Source organism: Rosa chinensis, chromosome 6, assembly GCF_002994745.2.
Source record: "Rosa chinensis cultivar Old Blush chromosome 6, RchiOBHm-V2, whole genome shotgun sequence".
Classification (NCBI taxonomy): Eukaryota; Viridiplantae; Streptophyta; class Magnoliopsida; order Rosales; family Rosaceae; genus Rosa; species Rosa chinensis.
The window spans coordinates 58,991,621-59,011,874 of record NC_037093.1 but is presented as its reverse complement, the minus strand read 5'-3'; the positions used below and the strand labels follow the sequence as shown (position 1 = coordinate 59,011,874).

Here is a 20,254-nt window from a genome sequence, read left to right as displayed (position 1 = left end):
AATTCGTCCCTCCAGATTTTTGGGAGGAAATCCTGCATTTGCAAGTACAGGGTAGTGAACCAGTGATTTACCCTGTTTAGGTAGAGAAATTCTTAACCACTGCAAGTGGCCTAGTGGCTCTTGCCTAGTTGGGTGTGCTCCTCAACCTAGGTTCGAACTCCGAAGCTATCAACGTGGCCAGGTACTGTGCTGCAATGTACAGTTAGAGCATTTCACATGCGCCGAAGGGGTTTATCTTGAGCCTAGAAAGCCTTTGGGTTCCCCTTGACAAAGTAAAAAAAAATATGTAGAGAAATTCTTAGGTTGGGGTTTCCCCACCATGTGGCTTTACGGCCACCCAATCAAAAGAAATGAAATTTTCCATCTTTTTCAAAACTGTCCATACTCCCTAAATTGCAATACCCAAAACACCCCCCCTGCTGGACAGTGATTGGTCCTCTCTCGTTTAGGTAATATGTCACCCTTTTTTTTTTTATCAAAAATATAACCATTCATATCGTTATTAATCGATTCCATAAGCCATTCTGGCCTAAACGGTAATATGTCACCCTTGAAACTACAAAATAACCACACCAACTTTATATAAAGTCCTAGAAGGCAAAACCATGATGACCATCTCCCTCTTTTGTTAGGAAGTCGTGGGTAGAAGTTTGAAAATCAAAAGTGAAAATGTGAATACCAATCAGGCACGAAATTAAAGGGAGTATTGGGAATTATCATCCAAGTCTCCTGTATCTAGCGTGTTTATTTAGAAGGTTTTTTCTCCATTACAATCTCGATAAGTTTTGTTGATGAGTCCTGCACATATTCTCTATGAAGATAAATGCAATTGATCTTCTGTTTCTTATATCTATCAAGTTAGCGAGGTTATCTTTAAGTCTAGTTGTATCTTACAACTTTCGAAATTATATGTATTGATAACTTTCACAATTGAAATGACAATTCATCCAAATTTCACCATATTTATTTATGGTATCATAAATTTAAAAGTCTAATTAACAACTCAATCATTCTTTTTTGTTATAGCTATTTCTAGCTCATTTTCCTTTAATTCCACCATGGCTATTTCTGGCTCCTTTTCCTTTAGTTCCACCACCGTATTTGATTCTCCATGGCTATTTCAGAGCCCTAGCCTATTCGTATTATACATGCACAAGAAAAAAAACAAAAAGAATGAACTTAGAGCATCTTTAGCAGACTCTCTATTGTGGCTCCTTAGCTATTTTGGAGAGCATGTTTAGTTTTTTATCTATTTTAATAGCTGCACCATACTCATAAGTGGCTATCTATTATAACTTTTAGCTATCTCGCTCCTAAATATAGAGAGCGAGATGAAGCTCTTTATAATTTAAAAAATTCATTTTAAGTTATTTTATGTAATTTATAAATACATTTAAACTATGGACTAAATACTGGTTACTACCATGTGGTTTAGGTCAGAAATCAATTCAGTCCATGAACTTCTAATTTCATCAAAAACACCAATGCACTTTCAATTTTGATCTAATAGATCTAATTCGTTAATATTATGTTATGGGTTCAAGTTATAGTTGGATTATTTGTTGAAAAACTATTTATTTTTAATAGTATGACTCACTCATAAATTGACTATGTAGGCCACCTAGACGTCACATCATAAAACATAGGTCATAGATGAGCCACGTTAACAAGTTAAATAACTCAATTGTCGGAAAACTAACAAATTGGACCTATTAGATTAAAATTGAAAGTGCATGGGTGTTTTTGATGAAATTAGAAGTTCAAGGGCTGAATTGATTTTGGGCTTAAACTACAGGGTAGTAATATGTATTTAGCCCTTAAACTATTTAATATTCATTTAAAAAATATTATAAATTCAAAACTAGTTAAAATAGAGAGCCTTGATGCAGACGTAATTCTAAAGTGGCTAGCTAAAATGACTTTTTAACTACTTTAGCTAAAATTTGACTAAAAAATGACTAGCATTGCTAAATATGCTCTTAGAGAAAAACTCGGCAACATAAGAGAAATTTAACCTTCTCAACTTAAATTTCTGGTTCACCTCTTACCAAATATAAACGTATAACTAGAAACATTTTCTTCTCTTTTTGACGTCAAAGCGATTGCTCATACAATTTTAGTGTTCAAATTAGAATTATTAAGTAAAAAGTTGTCAAGGATAACACTTAAGTTTAAAAACAATTGAATAAAACTTGAGTAAGAAATCAGTCGAGTACGTGAAAGACTCAAAATAACACTACACTATTACTAGCTCGATCTGATGAAAGGGAACTATTAACCATGTTTCAATAATAAATTATGGAAACAGTCATTAGAAACAATGAAGAATATATGCTTGCATCCAAACAAATCTGAAGCTACCCAAAAAATTCCATAAAAAATAAAAGCAACTGAAGACCAGAAACTATCAAACAAATGAACTGAATGAGACAGATACTACCGCTAAAGTTGCATTACTTCAGTCTCAAGCTTCCCTTGCTTATCAATTATCAGCAGGCAAAGTGCCCATCCAATTTGGCGGCAGCATTCCCGTCTGTTCCTGCACCGTCTTGAACAACGGTGGCAACATTTTATAAACTCCGGCGGCCTCCTTCATAGCCGCATTGCCGCCGCCACCGGAAGCCTCTCCGCCATTAGTCCATATACTAATCTTAGGCTGAAGCCCACGCACTGCCCCGGCATTGATCCTAGCAATCTCTTGAAACATCCCACCATTGATCATCAAGAAGTCCCTCATTGCCCCATAGTTGCCACCCAACGAGTCCATAAGAGTGCTTAGATAAACACCTTGCGCTTTTCCTAGTTCCACAAGTCCCTCGGCCTCTTTCTTCTTAGCATAAAACTCTCCATCAGCAGCCTTCTGCTTAGCAAAGAACTGAGCCTCGGCAGCTGCTCTCATTGCCTCTGCCTCTTTCCCCCTCTGGTAAAGAATCGCATCCGCCGCTTTTTGTTCTTGGTAGAGCTTCCAGTTTGCCTCTTGAGCTTTAGTTTCGGCCTCAACACTTGCCTTACTCAAAAATTCGGCCTTGAGCTTTTCTGTCATAGTCAGTGCATTCATCCTCTCCACCTCCTTTTGCAACTGGGCCTCCTTCATCGCCACCGCCTTCTGCGCCTCAACCTCGGCCACCTGCGCCTCCTTAGCCCACCCTGCCTTCTTCATTGCCAGCTCAGCATTTGCTTTAGCCACCTCAGCTTCTCTTTGGTTCTCGTAAACCTTGACCTCCGCCTTCACCTTAACCTCCTCCTTCTTCCCCTCCCCTTCCCTCTGAGTCGCTATGATCTTCGTCTCGGCATCAATCTTGGCAGCGTTTTGCAATGTCTGCCCCTCCCTCAGCTTGGAGCCAACAGCACCTTTCATTTTCGCCTCGGCCACGTCGACCTTGGCCTGGTTGGCAGCCTCCATCTGAGTCTTCTGCCCCAAGTAACTGAAATACTCGTGTCCAGGGACGTCCACCAACTGCTTAACATTTGCATTGTAGATAAAAAGCCCGAACTGATTGAGCTCGATCTGAACCTTGTCGAAAACCTCCTCTTTGAACTCTTTGGTCCCCTTGAACACCTCCTCCATGGTCATCGACGCCACAAGGACGCGAGTCTCACCCTCGATGATGCCCTGGACAAGCTCCTCGACGTGTTTCGAGTTCTTGTCGCAGCTGGCGAGGAGCCTGGCGTATTTCTCAATGGCCTCCCTGTCGTCGGCTCGGGGGCCGATGGTAAAGACGGCAGGGAGAACAAATGGGAGCTTCTCGGCGCTCATTGCCTGGACTTCGAATGTGTAGTTCACCGGAGAGAGGTCAATGACCGCGTAGGACTGGCCAGGGAGTACCCATGCCTTCTTTGCGATCTTCAGGTCGGGGATTCCGGCCCCTGTGATCACCAGATACTCGGAAGCGCTTGCTACTTTATACATGGCTTAAAAGTTTGATGAAATATTTTCACTGCAATGAAGATCTGATTGTTTTAAATGAAGCTTGTAAAGTTTGAGATTGGCAAATATAGACAGGCCAGGGTTTCATGAATGAAGAGTTGGAGTTGCGATATGATTCTGCGAAGGAATTGCATTAGGACTCTAATTATAATCAAACGAGAGGTTTGTTAATAGAACTCCATTAGGACTCTTAGGCTTAGTTTGGGATTGCTTTTAAAACTGCTTTTGAGCCCAAAAGCACTTCCTGAAATTTTCTGAGCTGTTTGGTAAACCAACCAAAGTATGCTTTTGATTGGAAGCGCTTTTCAAAACAGCGGAAACAGAGAAGCTACAAATAGCAGCTTTGGAATTCTGCTTCTGCGGGAATCAATTAAAAGACGCGGAGACTTAATGAAATTCAATGAACTCCCAAAATTGTCCTCATTCTTTTATGAGTTTTACACCAACATAAGATTTGTTCTGTCGATCTCACTGCACTCTTCCTTCGCAAAAATCCTTTCCTTCTCTCTGTGATTGTCTCACCGATTCTTCTCTCCCTTTACCAATGGGTGAGACCGTTCGGGATTCTGATCGATCTGGATTCTAGTGATTTACTGCTCAATCTGACTCACAAATTCGATCTTACTTGCAACTATCGGCGGGTCACCATGTGGGCTGTACGCCTCTCATCCTCCAGATCCAGGTTTCACACAAATGTAAACAAGATGAGCCAGATGATCATTCTTATTCAATTATATATTTTTTGAATTTTATTTGACCTTTCTTTTCCTTTTGGAATTTGGCTTTTGCTCTTACATCAGTTTTGGGTTTCTGTTTATTGTTTCTGATGCAGCTCTCGAATTTCGATTGACCAATAACCAGTGGGCATGGGAAATTGGGCAATGCAATTACCTCTTTACCTTAACCAAAGTTTTATATGATTATTTGGGAAACTGTATAATGGTAATCACCTACTTACTATCTAGTTTCTTAATTTGGTTATATGCTTCATTGATCAAGTTACATATTTTGGGTTGGTAAACTGTATTGATTTGTACGAATTGCTCTCTTTTATATATTTCAGTCCTAAAACTTTGGTAAGGATGCTTGGGAAAGTTGTGTTCGTGCTGTTCTTGATCATTACCTCAACAGCTGCCATAGGTGGAGGTGGAGGGGGAGGGGAGGGGAGGACGTGGTAGAGGTGGAGGTAGAGGAAGTGGAGGCGCCGATGTGGTGGAGGGCGTGTAAGTGGCGATGTAGGATCGAGGTAGAGGTGGACGTGGACGTGGAGGCACTCTTGGTTCAGCAGCAACTGTGATTTGTTACATGACCTTGCAATACTTGCTGTGATCAAATCCCCTTGGTTCAGCAATCGCTGTGATCAAATCTCCAACTTACAGTTAGTTGTACGTTTCGATCTCTGTCTTGAAAATTAGTAGCAACTTTATCTAGTCGTAGATTTCAACACCTTGAGATGTTGTAGATTTCAACAATGTTGTCTAGCTAATTCAGTTGTCTTTCAGTATTTCTATTCAGGGTAATTGTAGTTAACAACAAATTTTTTAATCTTATATATATTGAAGTTACAGACAATATATATATACACACGGGGAGATGTAATTCATATTCCAACAAGTTAAACTATGGAAGTCTGGACCTAAGTAAGTGAAATCTGTTTTGACATAATTATAGGCAATCAGAAAACCTGCGTTTGGACCATTCCGTTTGGTAAAAGGAAGATATGTAAGTTATATTTTGTGTGTTTATGATAAACTGGAATGTGATGCCTGGTTTTTTCTCCATTTTCATGTCAAAAACATGAATTCATTAATTAGTGTACGTCAGTTAAACGTTTATTACTCTCTACTAGGATTTAAAGTGTTGCAGGTTATTGTTAACCAACCATTAAATAAGGTCGATAAGTATATTATGAGCATTAATGTATTAGTTGTCTATAACTACAAATTTTATCTTGCAGCTTGTTCGTAGAAGGTTTGCAGTATCAAAGGAAGGGTTGAAGCCTTGGGGTGGAAGAGTCTTGATGTTTAAATTTTGATGGGTTTATCTGTAAATTTTTAGTTTGGGTAGTTTGATTCATTTAAAAATTCAGTATAAAATACACTACATAAATATAGAGGTGCTAGTTGGCACCTTATTTTTTTAATCTATCTGAACGAGATATTGATTTTGATGAAAGTGAAAATTACTCAAGTGAAGCGATGAAGGATAATGAACATGAAGGAGATGGTTCGAGAAGACAAGAAATGGAGGTGTTAAGAAATATAATTACACAAAGTCTAATGAATGCATCTACTTAGCATTTACTTGCAAATTTTAAGTGACTTTAATATATTTTGTGTAATGGTTGTTGTTAAACTTTGGTAGGGAAATTAATCCAAATATTCTAGACTTATTTTGTGTAATAGTAAAACATAATATGCATATTGAAGGGTTTAAAGTAAATCTTTTATTCGGTCCAAGCAAGGGTACAAGGATAATACATGAGAAATTTTTTTATTTGATATAGTTACATAATCAAAAAACAAAATTATGTATTTTAGTAGCATATTTTAGCATGTATGACCATTTTGGTAATTATACCCAGCCAAAGCACTTTTGCCTTGCAACTTACCAAACACCTAGAAATTGCTTTTCGTTCCCACAACAGTTTTAAAAATAGTTTACCAAACACCTCAGCTGCTTCTTCTCACAGCAAGTTCGGAAGTGCTTCCTCTCACAGCAAGTTCGAAAGTGCTTCTTCTCACAGCACAGCAATCCCAAACTAAGCCTTAATTGTAAACGAGATTTGACTGAGAAGATGTGCAAAAATGAAGCACTGAAATCCGGAAACTAAATTCTTTTAATGACAAAAGGAATGCATTTTCAACTTATCCAAACACTCCACCAGGCGTAATGTTAGCAGAAATGCCTTGCCGAAAAAAAATGTCACTAGAAATGCCTTAACGAAAAAAGAAAAAATAAATGTTGGTAGAAATGGCATGGTACGTTCGGGAACCAAGAGATTGCTCTTTAGATGTTCGGCTTTAAGTTTTCCTTGTGCTGCTTCATTTTCAGCTCATGCCATGAAAACGTCGAGGTTACAACTAGTATACTTGATAAGTTTTTTTTTTTTTTTTGATACGAATACTTAATATAAAGGTTCATAGAGATATCTAACAAAGGGGAGGAGATCCCAGCACTTGTAACACACACAAAAAACTGAAATAATGTAGCAACAAAAAACCCGATATTACCATTTCTCATCGATCACAATGCCACGCCCTGTCAATCATCTAGCTCATTTGTTATCTATGTAACTTGGGGATACAACCCTAATCGCAAACATTTATTGTATACTACAGTTTTCTATATAAGCTGCAATCATCACAGAATGTAGCTGTGTTGTGCCTGATTTTTACACCCATAATCAGGCATATATGCAGCCGAATTGAGTTGGACATGAAGTGTTCAACCCAACTTGACAGGGAGACATGAAATTCACAAATGTTTCCATACGTGGCATTCTGTACCAAATTGCAGCACAGCTTGTATGTACAGGCTGTGTGTCTACATCAGCTCGAACCGACTCTGCTCTTATGACCCCCAATTTGGAATGTTTGCTGTGGCTTCATTCACCATTTTAACCAGAGTCACCTGCAGGGTTTGGTATTTTTGTAAATGTCACTTGGATGAAATTGTTCAAGTATACGCAAACATCAAAACAGAAGCTTCTAATTTTTTGCACATTTTCACACCATTGCCCAAATTTCTGTGTAATATTTTTTGCAAATGGTATCATAAAGACCTTTTGCCAAAAGATCTGTAGGATATTGTGGGTCCCCTTTTTCTCCCCCCAAAAAAAATGTGTGTGTGTGTGTATATTATGCGCGCGCACACACATACATGCATATATTGTGGGTCTGCAAAAGGAAACAGAGAGCTCTCTCCATTACTAAGGTGTCCTCGGCACCCAGTCCAGAGGACTACGCATTGGGTTGGAGAGAAACCCCATTTGACTGTCTCTGAACTAGAATAAACATGAAGCAACCTAAATTTCTTTGATTACAGTATGCCTAAACTTCACTGATTAAAGTAAGCGTAAGCCATCATAGTTATATTAGCATACTGCCTAAACTTTGACAACTTAGAAGGTAATAACAGCATGATAGTATTAGAGTTCAGCCCTGTTATTATGACTGCGCTCAGGTGAACCATAATAACTGGTTAAGGGAGGATGACCATAAATGACAAACTCAAAATCTAACTGTAGGCCATCTAATCTATCAGACAGGAAATTCTTAAGGTGTACGAATTTAGTAAAAGGCAGACTTTACTTCTATTGGCTAGATTTGAACCAACTCAACCTACCATATCCCCATCCCACTTCTCATCAGCTAGACCAGTAATACCTAGATGTTACATGACTGGTTGATAACTTTGCAAATTAAAAAAATAATAATAATAAATAAATAAATAAAATAAAATATTTGCTTCACAGACGAGTCAATTTCAGCAATTCATTTAGACTGCCCAGTCATACCCAATCTTAATGCCAGTTTTTTTCTATTCACTAGCATGGCAAATTTTACAGCAACGCTAATAGGTAAGAGATAATACAAGTTACATACCACACTTTCTGGGACTCCAGGTGGAGGTAAAGGAAGATTTTTAGGTGGTGCAGCATTATCATAAGATCTTTTGTCAAATCTCCATTCTCCAATCTTTCCATACGTTAATTCACCCTAAAATCAGAAACATCAAACATTATTAGCCACTCTCATTACACAAGAGAGCTGACAGATTTGTTCATTTCCAAAACTAGAAACACATTGAGCAATAAATCAAACAGCTGAAAGCAATATTTTCCCCATATACTTCTCCCTAAGCACCTCAGATGAAGGTATACAAGAGCTCGTAGACAACAGAGTACCTTCATGTTATAGTCACATCCATAAGTGTAATGAATTATGAACTTCTTGCCAATTTCTGTATCCCATGGTGGCTGATATGCATCACAAAACAAGAACATTAGTAAGTAAAACCACACCACATTCAACCCCATCATGTGTGTGAAGCAACCACTTGCTATTCAAGATAACAAATGGCTAAATCCAAACATTTTATAACTACCATCATGAAGGTTTTATATGTCATACAGAAAAAAAAATTAAAAAAATAATAATCCAACTAACCTGAAGCATGAAGTCCTTGTACAAGATATTACCAACACCATGAAGAGCGGATGCCGTTGCATAAGCATACCTATATCATGATACAGAATTAGTTTTTGTCTGATAATCATGCAAAAGAAATGGGGAATCTACTGTAATGTCAACAAAGAACTATGTTAACAAGAGAGAGCTCACATTTCAAGCACCCAGCCAAAAGATTTGTCTGTTTCAGGATCCTTTTTCATTGCCAAAGAAACATTCATCCAGGTGGGGGCAATCTTCTTAAGAGCTTCCTATCAATCATTAATTTAAAGAAAATCAATCATTAATTTAAAGAAACACAGTCAAAAGACTGGAAACCTAAACTGTAGTTAAAACTGATCCACAACGAGTTTAAATACCTTCCCAACAATGACGGGAGAGTTTCCAATTGGATCAATGTTAGTTATTGGTCCCTTGTCCTCAGGGTAGTATTTCCGGAGTATTGTCTCATACTTCTTAGGTTCAATGTAAAAGAAAGGAAATGCACTTCCAAGCCCATCTCTTGCCAAGTTCGGTATGGGCTTGACGATTATATGATCTGGCTCAGACATCAGTATATAACTGCAGACGCAATAACAAAAGTACGCACACAAGTTAAACCTAACGAACAACACAACAAAGACGATTGCTTCATTACAAACCGAAGCTAATAGTAAAGCATCTCGTACTCTTCTTTGATGTTCGCTTGCTGAAGCCATTGTACAAATGCCCATGGCCTATTGAGAACTATATACCCCTGTCATCGCAAGAAGTGAAGTAAGCAACTATCCAAAGGTAAATCCTACACACATTTCCAGAATTTCTGCAATTCTTGAACAAACTATCTTTACGGAAGCTTAAATTCTTTCACCTCCAGTAATCTACAACTATTAAACTCAGTAATTTCAGATACAAATTTGGTAAATTCATACTACATATCTATAACTATAAAAACCTCACTAAACTAACAAACAATAGCTCAATTTAGATGTAAACGAACTCTCATTTCTTCAGCAATCTAATTTTCTCAACAAATATGGAAATTCTAGAGCTAAATTAAATTCAGAAACGAAGAAAAAGTAAAAGAAGAGGTGAGATTAGAAGACGAACCCGATCCATTCCAGCAGGCAAAGGCTGAGCAACGAAGGTGGGGATCTCATCCATATACTTATCAGGCTTACCGGAATGCAAGATCCTAGTGAACCCGCCCATTTCCGAACCCGGTTCGTTCTGAAACTTCTTGAACCAGTAGTACATGATCCGAGTCTGCCACGTGTTGTACACAGAATCCGAGGCCGTAACCGCCGTGTGGAACAGTCGCTTGGAGTTGGCCGATTTCCCTCGCGAGCGGTCCGTCGGCATCTTGATGATGGGGTCCACGGAAATCGAGGAAGAAGACGACGACCGTGAGGGGCCGGGGAGGTCTTGCTGGAGTGGAGAGTTGGCCGAGATGATTATGTTGTATGTGATTAGAGCTACGGAGAAGGTCACCAGAATGGTGAAGAAGAAGTTCCCGCAGCCCATGGCTGTCTCTCTTTCTCTCAACTTTTTGGTTTCTGTGAAAAATGGCAGACGAGAGATTAACAGGAACTGAGGAAGAAGAAAATTGGCGGCTTCTGAAAGTCGTCGCTGTAACGTTGAGTTTTTCAGTAGCGCTGAAGCGACTTTTTTTTTTTTTGTTTCCTCGCTTTCTCGGTTTTGGGCCTGAGTTCAAGCAAACAGGGTTTTTTGGGCGTGGGCTTTTTTTACGTGGGCTCGTTGCCAAACCAAGAAGCATATTAATCGGTAGTGTCAGAATGGATGATCAAACCGATTTCTCGATTCAATAGAAGCTCAAAGATATGAGGTGAATAGTATCCCTGATGAGAATCCTGACCCGTCGAGTGTATAAGTTGGAATCTGTCACCTTGGTTTTCTCATTTTCGGCAGCGTAACTGACATCAACGAGATATGTTTAATGGTTTAACGCCGAAAACGGAGAAAATTAGATTTGCAATGTGATGGATTGTGCTCAACACAATCACTTGAGCAACATATTAGTATATCAACATCTGAGTTCCTTGAAACATTACATAATTGAGGCAATAGATAAATATATATGAACAGAGAGAGGAAGGGATTCTCCTCCAAGCTGTCTTATTAACAACACTTTAAGCTACAAATTAACCACAACACTTGCGAAATCTTATTTCAATCACTCGACAACACTATCTCACCTACATGCATGCTTCAACAAATTTATTACAATAATTTGCACCAAGGAAACCCGAGTCTTTGATTCCAGAAGGAACCTTTCGTTTTGAGTCTCCTATTATTCAGTTCAATAAAATATCTCATCAATGGATTACGTACATTTAAGCAACTGAGATAACAGAGCACACAGTTTGAACAAAAGTGAGTACAAGGAAAGTACCAGCTGCAACCACAGAGATGGTACGCCAAGGTGTGTTGAAATAATTTTGCCTCAAATTTGCTATGCTTTTATGCCACCTCACATCGCAATACTCGCTCAGTTTTTGAGAAACGGTAGAGAAATAAAATTCACCATGATACAGTGCAACTCCACTGCTGAGACTGTTGATCAAACGAGAAACCTCCTTGTTGTCACATAGACAATTTTTAATAATACCATAATCGACAAGTAACTCCACATCTTTTGCAGTATCTACAAAATAATCAAGGATGACAACATAAGCACTTATGTGAAGTTCAAAGGGAAATTCACATTGCTCGTAGGCAACAACATTTCTCATTATGAGCTCTGTGTTATCCGTAATAGTTAACTTTGGAATTTCCAAAATCCCATTAGTGAATCGTATGCTAAACAAGTTTTTGCTTGGTCCAACTTTAAACTTCACTCCTGCTTGGTGTAGCTTTGTCGTGCTAGGAAAATGTTGAAAAATCCCTCTAATTTGTGATTTCGAAATTGGTAGTATCAATAACGTTCTCAACAGATCAAGAAGATGTTTTACTTTTACTTGTTGAGAACGTATATTGACCACATTTTCCTGCGCAGTTCCTTCTATTCCCGATACTCTCATTTTATGTAAGAGTTGGAGAGAGAGAGAGACCATTGAAAGCCTCTCAGAAGTTCCACCGGAGCTTAAATCGATAAAGTCTGGGCAAAGATCCTCAAGAATAAAGAAAGGCAATTGATTTTCAAGTAACAACATGTCAGGCAATAGATCCACTATTAATCTTGGTCTTCGGAAAATGCAATCATCTTCATCTACCAAATGACCATAATAGGACCTTAGTAAGACTTCAATGATGAATGCGGCATCCACAAGAACGATTCTAGCAAATTCATCACTATCAAGCTCAATAGTCTCAATGTAACAACTGCGCAGTCTTTCTTCTTGAGCCTTTATTTTCAGTATATAACCCGACAAGTTAAGTGTGCTCCGATCTAAAAAAGCTTTCAGGTACCTCATTTTGTGTTCTTCCATGGGTTTTAAGGCTGCGTTACCATGATGAAATGCCCCTATAGAAACTAATTTGGGTGTATAGGCATTTTCATGTACATGTCTCAGTCGGTAAGGAACTCGATAGATACAACGCACTGGGGATACACGAGACACATTATATAGCTCCTCACCCATTGAAGCTTCCAACGAAATGTACGGGTTTCCTTTTTTATTTGGAGTAGCTTGATTGCTTACTTCCATTCTCCTTTGTTTATGTTGAGCAAATCCAGACATTGTAAATGTAAATGTACCTGTGCGGGATTCATAAGAGCAAATAAACAAAGATAAAAATCCAGATAGCAATTCCTATGCCTTAAAAACTCCTATGTGGTAAATTCAACAATTTCTACATAAAAAGCAATAAATCTTATTTACAAGCTGGAAGTACCGCATTTTGACACCTACTTCTAATATTCATGGGAATACAGGATTATGGGAATCAAACAGTCAACCAACTTTCTCTAAAAGGAAATCTATAATTTTTTTTTTTTTTAAAGAAGGGACAACATATTCAGTTTTGAGTTCAATGAAATATATTTGTATAAATATGAATAAGATGTCTACATTCCAAAGAAACATATGCAGGGAGACGAATCAAAAATCCATTAATTAATCGAGCGAAAATTTTACCGTACATGCTCGATCTGAAGCATGTGCCGTATTTGTAAACTCGACAACTTTTGCTTAATTAATTACATTTAATTTCATGCACAGGAGAAAAATGCTTCGTTCTTTACGACCGGAGAAAAATAAAGGAGTAGAAAAAGAAGTGAATTCACACCTGCCCTAGTAGAAAGATACCGAAGTGAGTTGTTGCCTTTGAGAGCTAGCTAGATGACTGGGAAAGCTCAGGTAGATGGTTTGCAGGGATTGTCCATAAACAAGTGGAAGTAGAGTTGCAGAAACGACTTAATTGCAAGAAAAGAACGGCGATGATAGGGATTAGGGAGTAGGCTGCAGCCCTGCACGGCACCAATGCAGAGAGCACCAGGGTGGGCCCAAGGACGACTTCAGACTGCTCTCTGCAAAAAAAAAAAAATTGACTGTTAAAAGGCCGTTAAGTGTAATTGGAGTGCCGTCACGGTGAAAACAGTAAGGCTTTATGGTCATTTGAAATCTTGGATGAGGCTTACAGCTAAGACGACAGTCTTCCTTAACAAATATCTAGATTGCAACTTCTTCATCAAAAGCTCGGAGAAGCGAGGACTTTAGATGATCCCGGAGCTCCACGACATCAACCAAGCGAGGACTTCAAACTTCAAAGGGAATCTTGATATTTTGTAGAGATGAAAGATGACCGAGAAGACTTTCTCAGTTTGGATCCTTCTCCAATAATAAAGCACATGCCTTTCTCCTCTCCCTTAAATGCCCTTGGGTAACAACTTCGTTCACAGTTTCATCTTCTGTGTCCTATGTGGGTTGACTTGTTCAGATTAACCTCTCCTTGACAGACCGTCTTTGTGGCTAGATATGATTATTCTTGGTGGTTTGCAGACAACGCCCGGTCATCCCACAACACTACTGAGTCCATGTCCAATAAGTGGGGACTGGGGAGCCAGTTCGTAGTGCTCCTCTTCTTTCTACTTTCGCCTCCCAATCATTTGTTTTTTTAATCTCATTTCCAACCAAAGGAAAAAAGCATATCTCATCTGACGGTTATTGTGCCGGTGAGAGGAGACTGAAATTTTGGTAGTACCTGGACTCTAGAAACGGTCGTATACACTCTTAAACGCATCGTTGTGATATTTCCATCCACATTTCCTCAAGTTTTTGTCAAATATGTGGCTATCTCATACGCTTCACCTATATGCAGTACGATGATCATGCAAAAACAAGTTGGTTATCTTTTCACACCAGAAAAGAAAACTGAAAAAGAAAAAAGAGTTGTTTTTTCTTCTCCTTTGGTCAAAGCAACTATCATAAGGGCATCTCCAATCATTGTTGCTTGGAGTATTTTGGCTTGGCCAGTTACAGCCTGCTTGTTCAGTTGTTCTTCCTGCAACCATTTTCTTTTCTTGCCAGTGACCATCCACAGCTATGTCTATTAATACTATTATAGTTCTCTACAAGATTTTCTTCTAAAAGGTGAAAAAATACGAGTATTAATATAATACATACAACATGCCAGAACAAGCGATGATGAAACAGAGAAAGCAGGAGCACATGAGGTGTTACTCTTTGGCTGTTGCACATTTGAATCAAACACAAGAATAATCCCTTGCCCCATTCTCATCATTCATCTGGTTGAATCCGACTAAGGAGAACAAGTCAAGCAATCTATCTCATTTATACAACCTTTCAATCTATGAAATTCTAATTTGTGAGAAAAAAGCGTCAATACAAGAACTAATAAATCATCTATCTACTTATGTTATGACCAACTTTTCACTCAAGGATCGGTTTACCTATCTCTCAACAGCATCTCTTACACAAGGGAAGCGAGTGACCCATCGAGAATATCCTGCAACAAAGGACACTTTGTTAGATTGACAGTCCTTCTCTCTCTCTCTCTGAGAGAGAAAGAACTAATGTTTCAAAGCTTAAAAAACTATCCATTCCACCCACCCCACAGCATCAAAGGAAAAGAAAAAGGAAATAAATCGAAGAGAGCAGCTGACAAACCTGCCGTAACAATCTCAAGAAGATCTGTTTCTGCTTTAGCAGCATCAGACATATCCTTCAATAAATAGTTAAAAAGGGAAATCAATTTCCTATGGCACCATTCAAGAGTTAATAATGTGAACACATTGATAAAGGTCCAACGTCCAAGCAAAATTCAATTTGGCTATACATTGGGCCTAACTGCCTCGCTCTCCATGTTAAACATGAAGGTCAGTGTAAACACACTCGTATTATATTTATGTGCCAGTCAACACATCAGCAATATACCTGTCCCCATGCAGCCATACTTCTTGCAATGAGCCGAGACAGATTATTAAGACAGCTCTCATCAAAGTCGGGATGCTTAAGAAGAGCCTTCTCCGAAGTAAAGTCAAACAGCAGTGTGCAAATACTTGATGCCATCATTATGATTGACGGGTCATCTACACCCTCTGAAATCAGTGTACAAGAATTCCAATTAATGACATATCTTTTACATTAAGGGGAACAACATGCTTAGAATTAAAATGAATGCCGTTAATACAGCTCTAAGCTCACTATCAACTTTCCCATTGCTAATGAACTACTTGCAATATGCAAACAAAAATTCCTTAATAATAAGAATTGTTGAAACACAGATACAAAACTCCCTTAAAAGTAAGAATTGTAAGATCCCTTAAAAGTAAGAATTGTAAGATCTGACATTAGAAACCCAGAGACAGAAAATGATCATTGAACAGAAAGACATAACAAGTTTAAGACAGTATGGCAAAAGAGAAAAGTATTCTAGATTAAGAGTTTTTCTAGTTCAGAGAAAACAACATGTCTCCAGTATTTATCTAGTCTTATGCTTCTAAAAGAAGCACAGGAAGAGATCTCAGGTTTAAAAGTTACTAGTAGATAGGTACTATTCAAAAGGTTAATGCTTTTAGAAATGCAAGAAATATGGATAGTACAAGACATACAAATTTTCCAAAACAGAAATAATAGGCAGTACACAGAAATTATAGGCAGGTGCATTGTGCATATTAAAGGGAAGGGAAAATTTAGATGGTACCTGTCCAGTGTGCCAACGCTTTCAATAGATTGACGAGAGTCGAATAATCCAATGGGGCTTGCACTTGCTCTTTCTATTCATGAAAAGAGACGGACAATGTTCGTTAATTGCATACTTAAGTAACCAATGGTATAAAATGATGATGATACACTACCTTTAGAAGAAGATTCAAGATGGTGTCACATGCCAAAAAGATGCAGCCCCTATCCTCCACCTTGTAACCATGTGGCCCAATCAAATTTACAAGGCAATCAACAACCTGCAAGTAGAATCAATTTGCTTTCTAAATGGCATGTAGATGTTGGTGACGCACACCAGTACATGTAAAAATTTATAGCAAATTCTTCACCACTTAAACATGCTTCATAAGCCACTATATAAAAACCACAACAGTGAAATTGGAAAACAAAAATATGTATTTCGGTCGGATATAAACTAGTATGAGGATCTACATTAAAGGAATTAAATGACACCGACTTACAGACTTATGACCTCCACAAGAAATCAACGCTTTACATCCTTTGACCTCCATTGTCAATTGACACAGCATTGGAAGCAAAAAGCATATAGCATAGAAGGGTCTGCATTTAGACATGTTACAGATAAAGATCATTCTCATAGACCACATTTAAGGTTTATTGGCTCATTAAGCAATAATTATGCCAGAGTTACTAAACCTTGGTTCATCTTCACCTTCAATAGAGAGCATATACTCTAAAAGTTCTCTAACCTTCTCTCTGCATGCAAGAGGTGCTTCTGCAAGATAGCTGCAACACATATATCAGCTTAACAGTATTATCTTCACTAATCTAAATACCATATGATAAAGGACAGGAATTTTAGCTTTTTCTGTGGTATGATTACAAGTTCATGCAACATCAGATCCTGCTTACTACAGCTAAAAGCCATTAGCTGATGACTAATTTTAGCATCGTAAACAGGTTTAGATGTCATTACTTAAAATTTCAAGTAGCAAGCTTAGGAAGAAACATGGATTTACATGTGAACATGCATCTGTTCATATGCACAATGCACCCATCACTACCGTCAGAAGTTTTCAAGACCAACAATTTAACAAAGCAACCTTCTCTAAAAATCTCCCCAATATAATTACAAAGAGAGATGACACAATACCTGCCTATAACCCGCACTGAAGCCAGAAGATCATCTCCCTTCCTTTGTTCATGTTCCTGGAAAACCATAATATGAATAAAATAACATAGTAAAAACTGTAAAATCCAAGGTTATAATGTCAGTACTATTACCTTTGCATCTTGTAAATACTCTAGAACTACACCAATTGTCTCATTAAGGCCATTAATGACCATTGACAAAGTATTTTCGTGGATAAGGTCCCCTACAAATGATTGCAACAGAGATGATTACTATCAATGACCAAACAAGAAAGCATTTAGAATTTCAAACAGCTCCCTTGCAACACAACAAGACTAATTTATCTTGTCTTGTATGATTTTAATTCATATCAGACTAAGAAGATCAAAAACTGAAGGAACTCCCAAATGTGAAAAGGGACAGGAACATTCAAAATATTGTTTCATATGCACATTTCCCTGCTTCAAGGGTCACAACTCTTTAACAAGAGTGAAAGAACACTAGGATTATTATCTAACAGATTGATGGAACTTAGAAGGACAGTAATCTGGTAAACATGACATACCTTCATTCTCACTCGCATTTGATATTAAATTAATTATCTTTTCCAGTATGGAAAAGGCAATAGCTACATTCCGTTTCTTTAAAAAGATTGTCTCAGCAGCAGGTGAAGATTTCTTAGATGCTTCATCTTTTAAGTAAGCTAGCTCATTCAGAAGAACAGCAACTTCAACCCTTGATTGCTCCAGCACTAGCACTAAGCACCTGACAAATGTAAGAAAAACTGACTGTGAGTCCCACCCATTACATAACATGAAATATACTAAGTACACCACACTCAGCCATGCAGATATGAAATATCACCAGTATAGCATACCTATCTGTTGGAAAAGGCCCTTTTCCATCAGCTGAATTTATCTGACCTACCAGCCACTTTTCCCCAAATATCGTCACCATAGACTCAGCCAAAATAAGTGCCTGAAGCTTTTCAGTAGGTGCTGCAGTCAACACATGAGAATAGGAAATCAGTAACCGTCAATTTTTCAGGCCTATATAAGATAACATTATGGGCAACAACAAAAGAAAACGAACGAAAAGAACCAGTCATCTCAAAAATCACAATATGCATGAGTTCAACATACCAACACGGTTTTGTAGAATGGCAGCAATACCATCACGCATATAATCGGGCCAATTTTTTCGGGAAGTGCACGAAGAGAATCATAAAGCGGTGCCTGAAAATACCAGATAGATGTCAGATTTAGTGTCAAAATTACCAATATCAATCTGCAGACCACGGTCAAGAATTACAGATACAGTCATAACAGGCACCAGTAGTTTAGTTGAGACTGAAAGAGCTTTGTTTCGTCAACAAGATTTAATATGTAACCATTATAGTTTAACCAAGCAAGTTCAGTCCAATGATCTTGTCTTCTGGAAAAGACAGAAAAACAATTATTGCATACCGAAAATTTTGGTGAGAAGATGGCCGTCAGTATGTGCAGCGCATCAAATTTCATAGCATCATGCAAGATAGAAAATTGCCTTGCTATTGCAGCCACCTAAAATGAAAGGGCAAAATAGTTTTTAAAATCATATACCACCTTATATTCAAATCAGATTCACAATTCTCATAACAATTCATTTTTCCAGCTAAACTACAAAATCTGGAGCGGGGAAGAGAAGAGCACTGTAAGAGGATATGTTAGAACAAACTCACAATTATTGACAGCTCTGGTAGATAGTCATTGTTAATGCGGTCAGGATAGAACTTAGTTAGTAGCAACTGCACAAGTTTCATAGTGATTTTCATCTGATGTGAACCTGCACAGTATTTTCACCTCTTAAGTCCTTTACAAAATTGATGAACTAATCCCACGAGTCACCAAAAGAATGTTTTGCATAAGATGAGAAGGTAACTATTACAATGAGAAGAAACTCCACAGTTACGACAGTTCTGGGAATGCAATTATAGCAAACAATCAATAACGAAATAAGAGCAATACCATCAGGTAAATTGGGCATATGAGAAGCCAGCATTTTCATGCCCCCAGATGAGTAAAATGTCATAATTCCATCTTCAGAAGCCGTAGAAACCAAATATAGAAACTCGTAGCATTCTTCAAGAACGGCTGGGCCTGATCTGCATTTCAACGAGTAATCTAATCAGCTTCTAACCTAAACAACACTGTTATTCACAAATTATTGGTAGTCTCATTCTAAACCTAAACTTACTCTTTGGATAAAACTTCAAGTACTAGCGGAATCTTCGAAACCATGTCATTTGAAGCAGCAATTTCAGGAACACGGCAGAATGCAGCAAGAACAGTAACTGAAAGCTGCAAATACGCCTCTTGGTTTTCGCTTATGCTTCCCTTTCCCATTCCTAACCAGTCAAAAAATCAAAACTCCAAATCATGCTTGCCTACAATTTCTAAATCTAATTAATTCTCAAAGCTCGAAATGAACTTCAAATTTATTTAGGGTTTCAAAATCGTCAGCTATTGAAGTTCAAATATAACAAGTCGTAGAACTACAGTACCAGTCCGGAGGAGCCGGTCGAGAAATTGGACGCCGACGGCGTCATAGATAGTGAGGAGAGAGGAGAGGTCGTCGCCTTTGCAGAATTTGGTGACGAGGAGAAGTCCGGCGAGGCGCTGCTCGTCTCTTTCGCCTTTCAGTAGCTTCAAGCAGTCATCGAGCGCCGGAGACGATTGGTCCTGAAATGGAGGCAGAAGAAGAAATTAGGAGAGAGATAGAGAGAGAGGAAGAGAGAGAAGGAGAGAGGGATTTGCTTACCATGGGAGAATTGAGAGCTGAGAAGCAGAGTCTAACAATTGATGGAGATTTTTGGAGGGTTTTTTGAACTTCTGGAGGCTTCGGGGATTCCCGTGTCTTTTTGGAGTCAGGGTGATTT

The 20,254-nt window shown here is 38.3% G+C and overlaps 3 protein-coding genes and 1 long non-coding RNA gene across 4 annotated transcripts; 1 reads left to right on the top strand and 3 right to left on the bottom strand.

Annotated features, from left to right (window-relative positions):
* Positions 1 to 2,266: 2,266 nt before the first annotated feature.
* Positions 2,267 to 4,115, bottom strand: LOC112172435 (flotillin-like protein 4). The gene has a single exon (XM_024309780.2). It carries the CDS (start codon positions 3,908 to 3,910, stop codon positions 2,483 to 2,485), a length of 1,428 nt encoding a protein of 475 aa, XP_024165548.1. The 5' UTR covers positions 3,911 to 4,115; the 3' UTR covers positions 2,267 to 2,482.
* A 197-nt stretch (positions 4,116 to 4,312) lies between these two features.
* Positions 4,313 to 6,071, top strand: LOC112172437. The gene is made up of 4 exons (XR_002925291.2): positions 4,313 to 4,623; positions 4,761 to 4,870; positions 4,992 to 5,313; positions 5,886 to 6,071. It is a non-coding gene; the product is annotated as an uncharacterized LOC112172437 (long non-coding RNA).
* A 1,008-nt stretch (positions 6,072 to 7,079) lies between these two features.
* On the bottom strand, positions 7,080 to 10,750 carry LOC112172436 (hydroxyproline O-arabinosyltransferase 1). Its single transcript, XM_024309781.2, has 8 exons — positions 10,210 to 10,750; positions 9,789 to 9,856; positions 9,480 to 9,681; positions 9,274 to 9,371; positions 9,100 to 9,169; positions 8,838 to 8,909; positions 8,536 to 8,649; positions 7,080 to 7,561 (listed from the first exon to the last, which is right to left on the bottom strand). The coding sequence occupies exons 1-8, from the start codon at positions 10,621 to 10,623 to the stop codon at positions 7,502 to 7,504; spliced, it is 1,098 nt and encodes a 365-aa protein (XP_024165549.1). The 5' UTR covers positions 10,624 to 10,750; the 3' UTR covers positions 7,080 to 7,501.
* A 3,858-nt stretch (positions 10,751 to 14,608) lies between these two features.
* On the bottom strand, positions 14,609 to 20,254 carry LOC112168749 (neurochondrin-like). Its single transcript, XM_024305655.2, is given in 19 exon segments — positions 14,609 to 15,027; positions 15,189 to 15,243; positions 15,456 to 15,619; positions 16,225 to 16,297; positions 16,379 to 16,483; positions 16,706 to 16,805; positions 16,902 to 16,991; positions 17,359 to 17,414; positions 17,490 to 17,581; positions 17,903 to 18,102; positions 18,215 to 18,335; positions 18,480 to 18,536; positions 18,539 to 18,572; positions 18,804 to 18,899; positions 19,058 to 19,161; positions 19,344 to 19,480; positions 19,573 to 19,723; positions 19,880 to 20,057; positions 20,137 to 20,254. Coding segments are annotated over 19 exon segments (1,872 nt in total). The 5' UTR covers positions 20,140 to 20,254; the 3' UTR covers positions 14,609 to 14,971.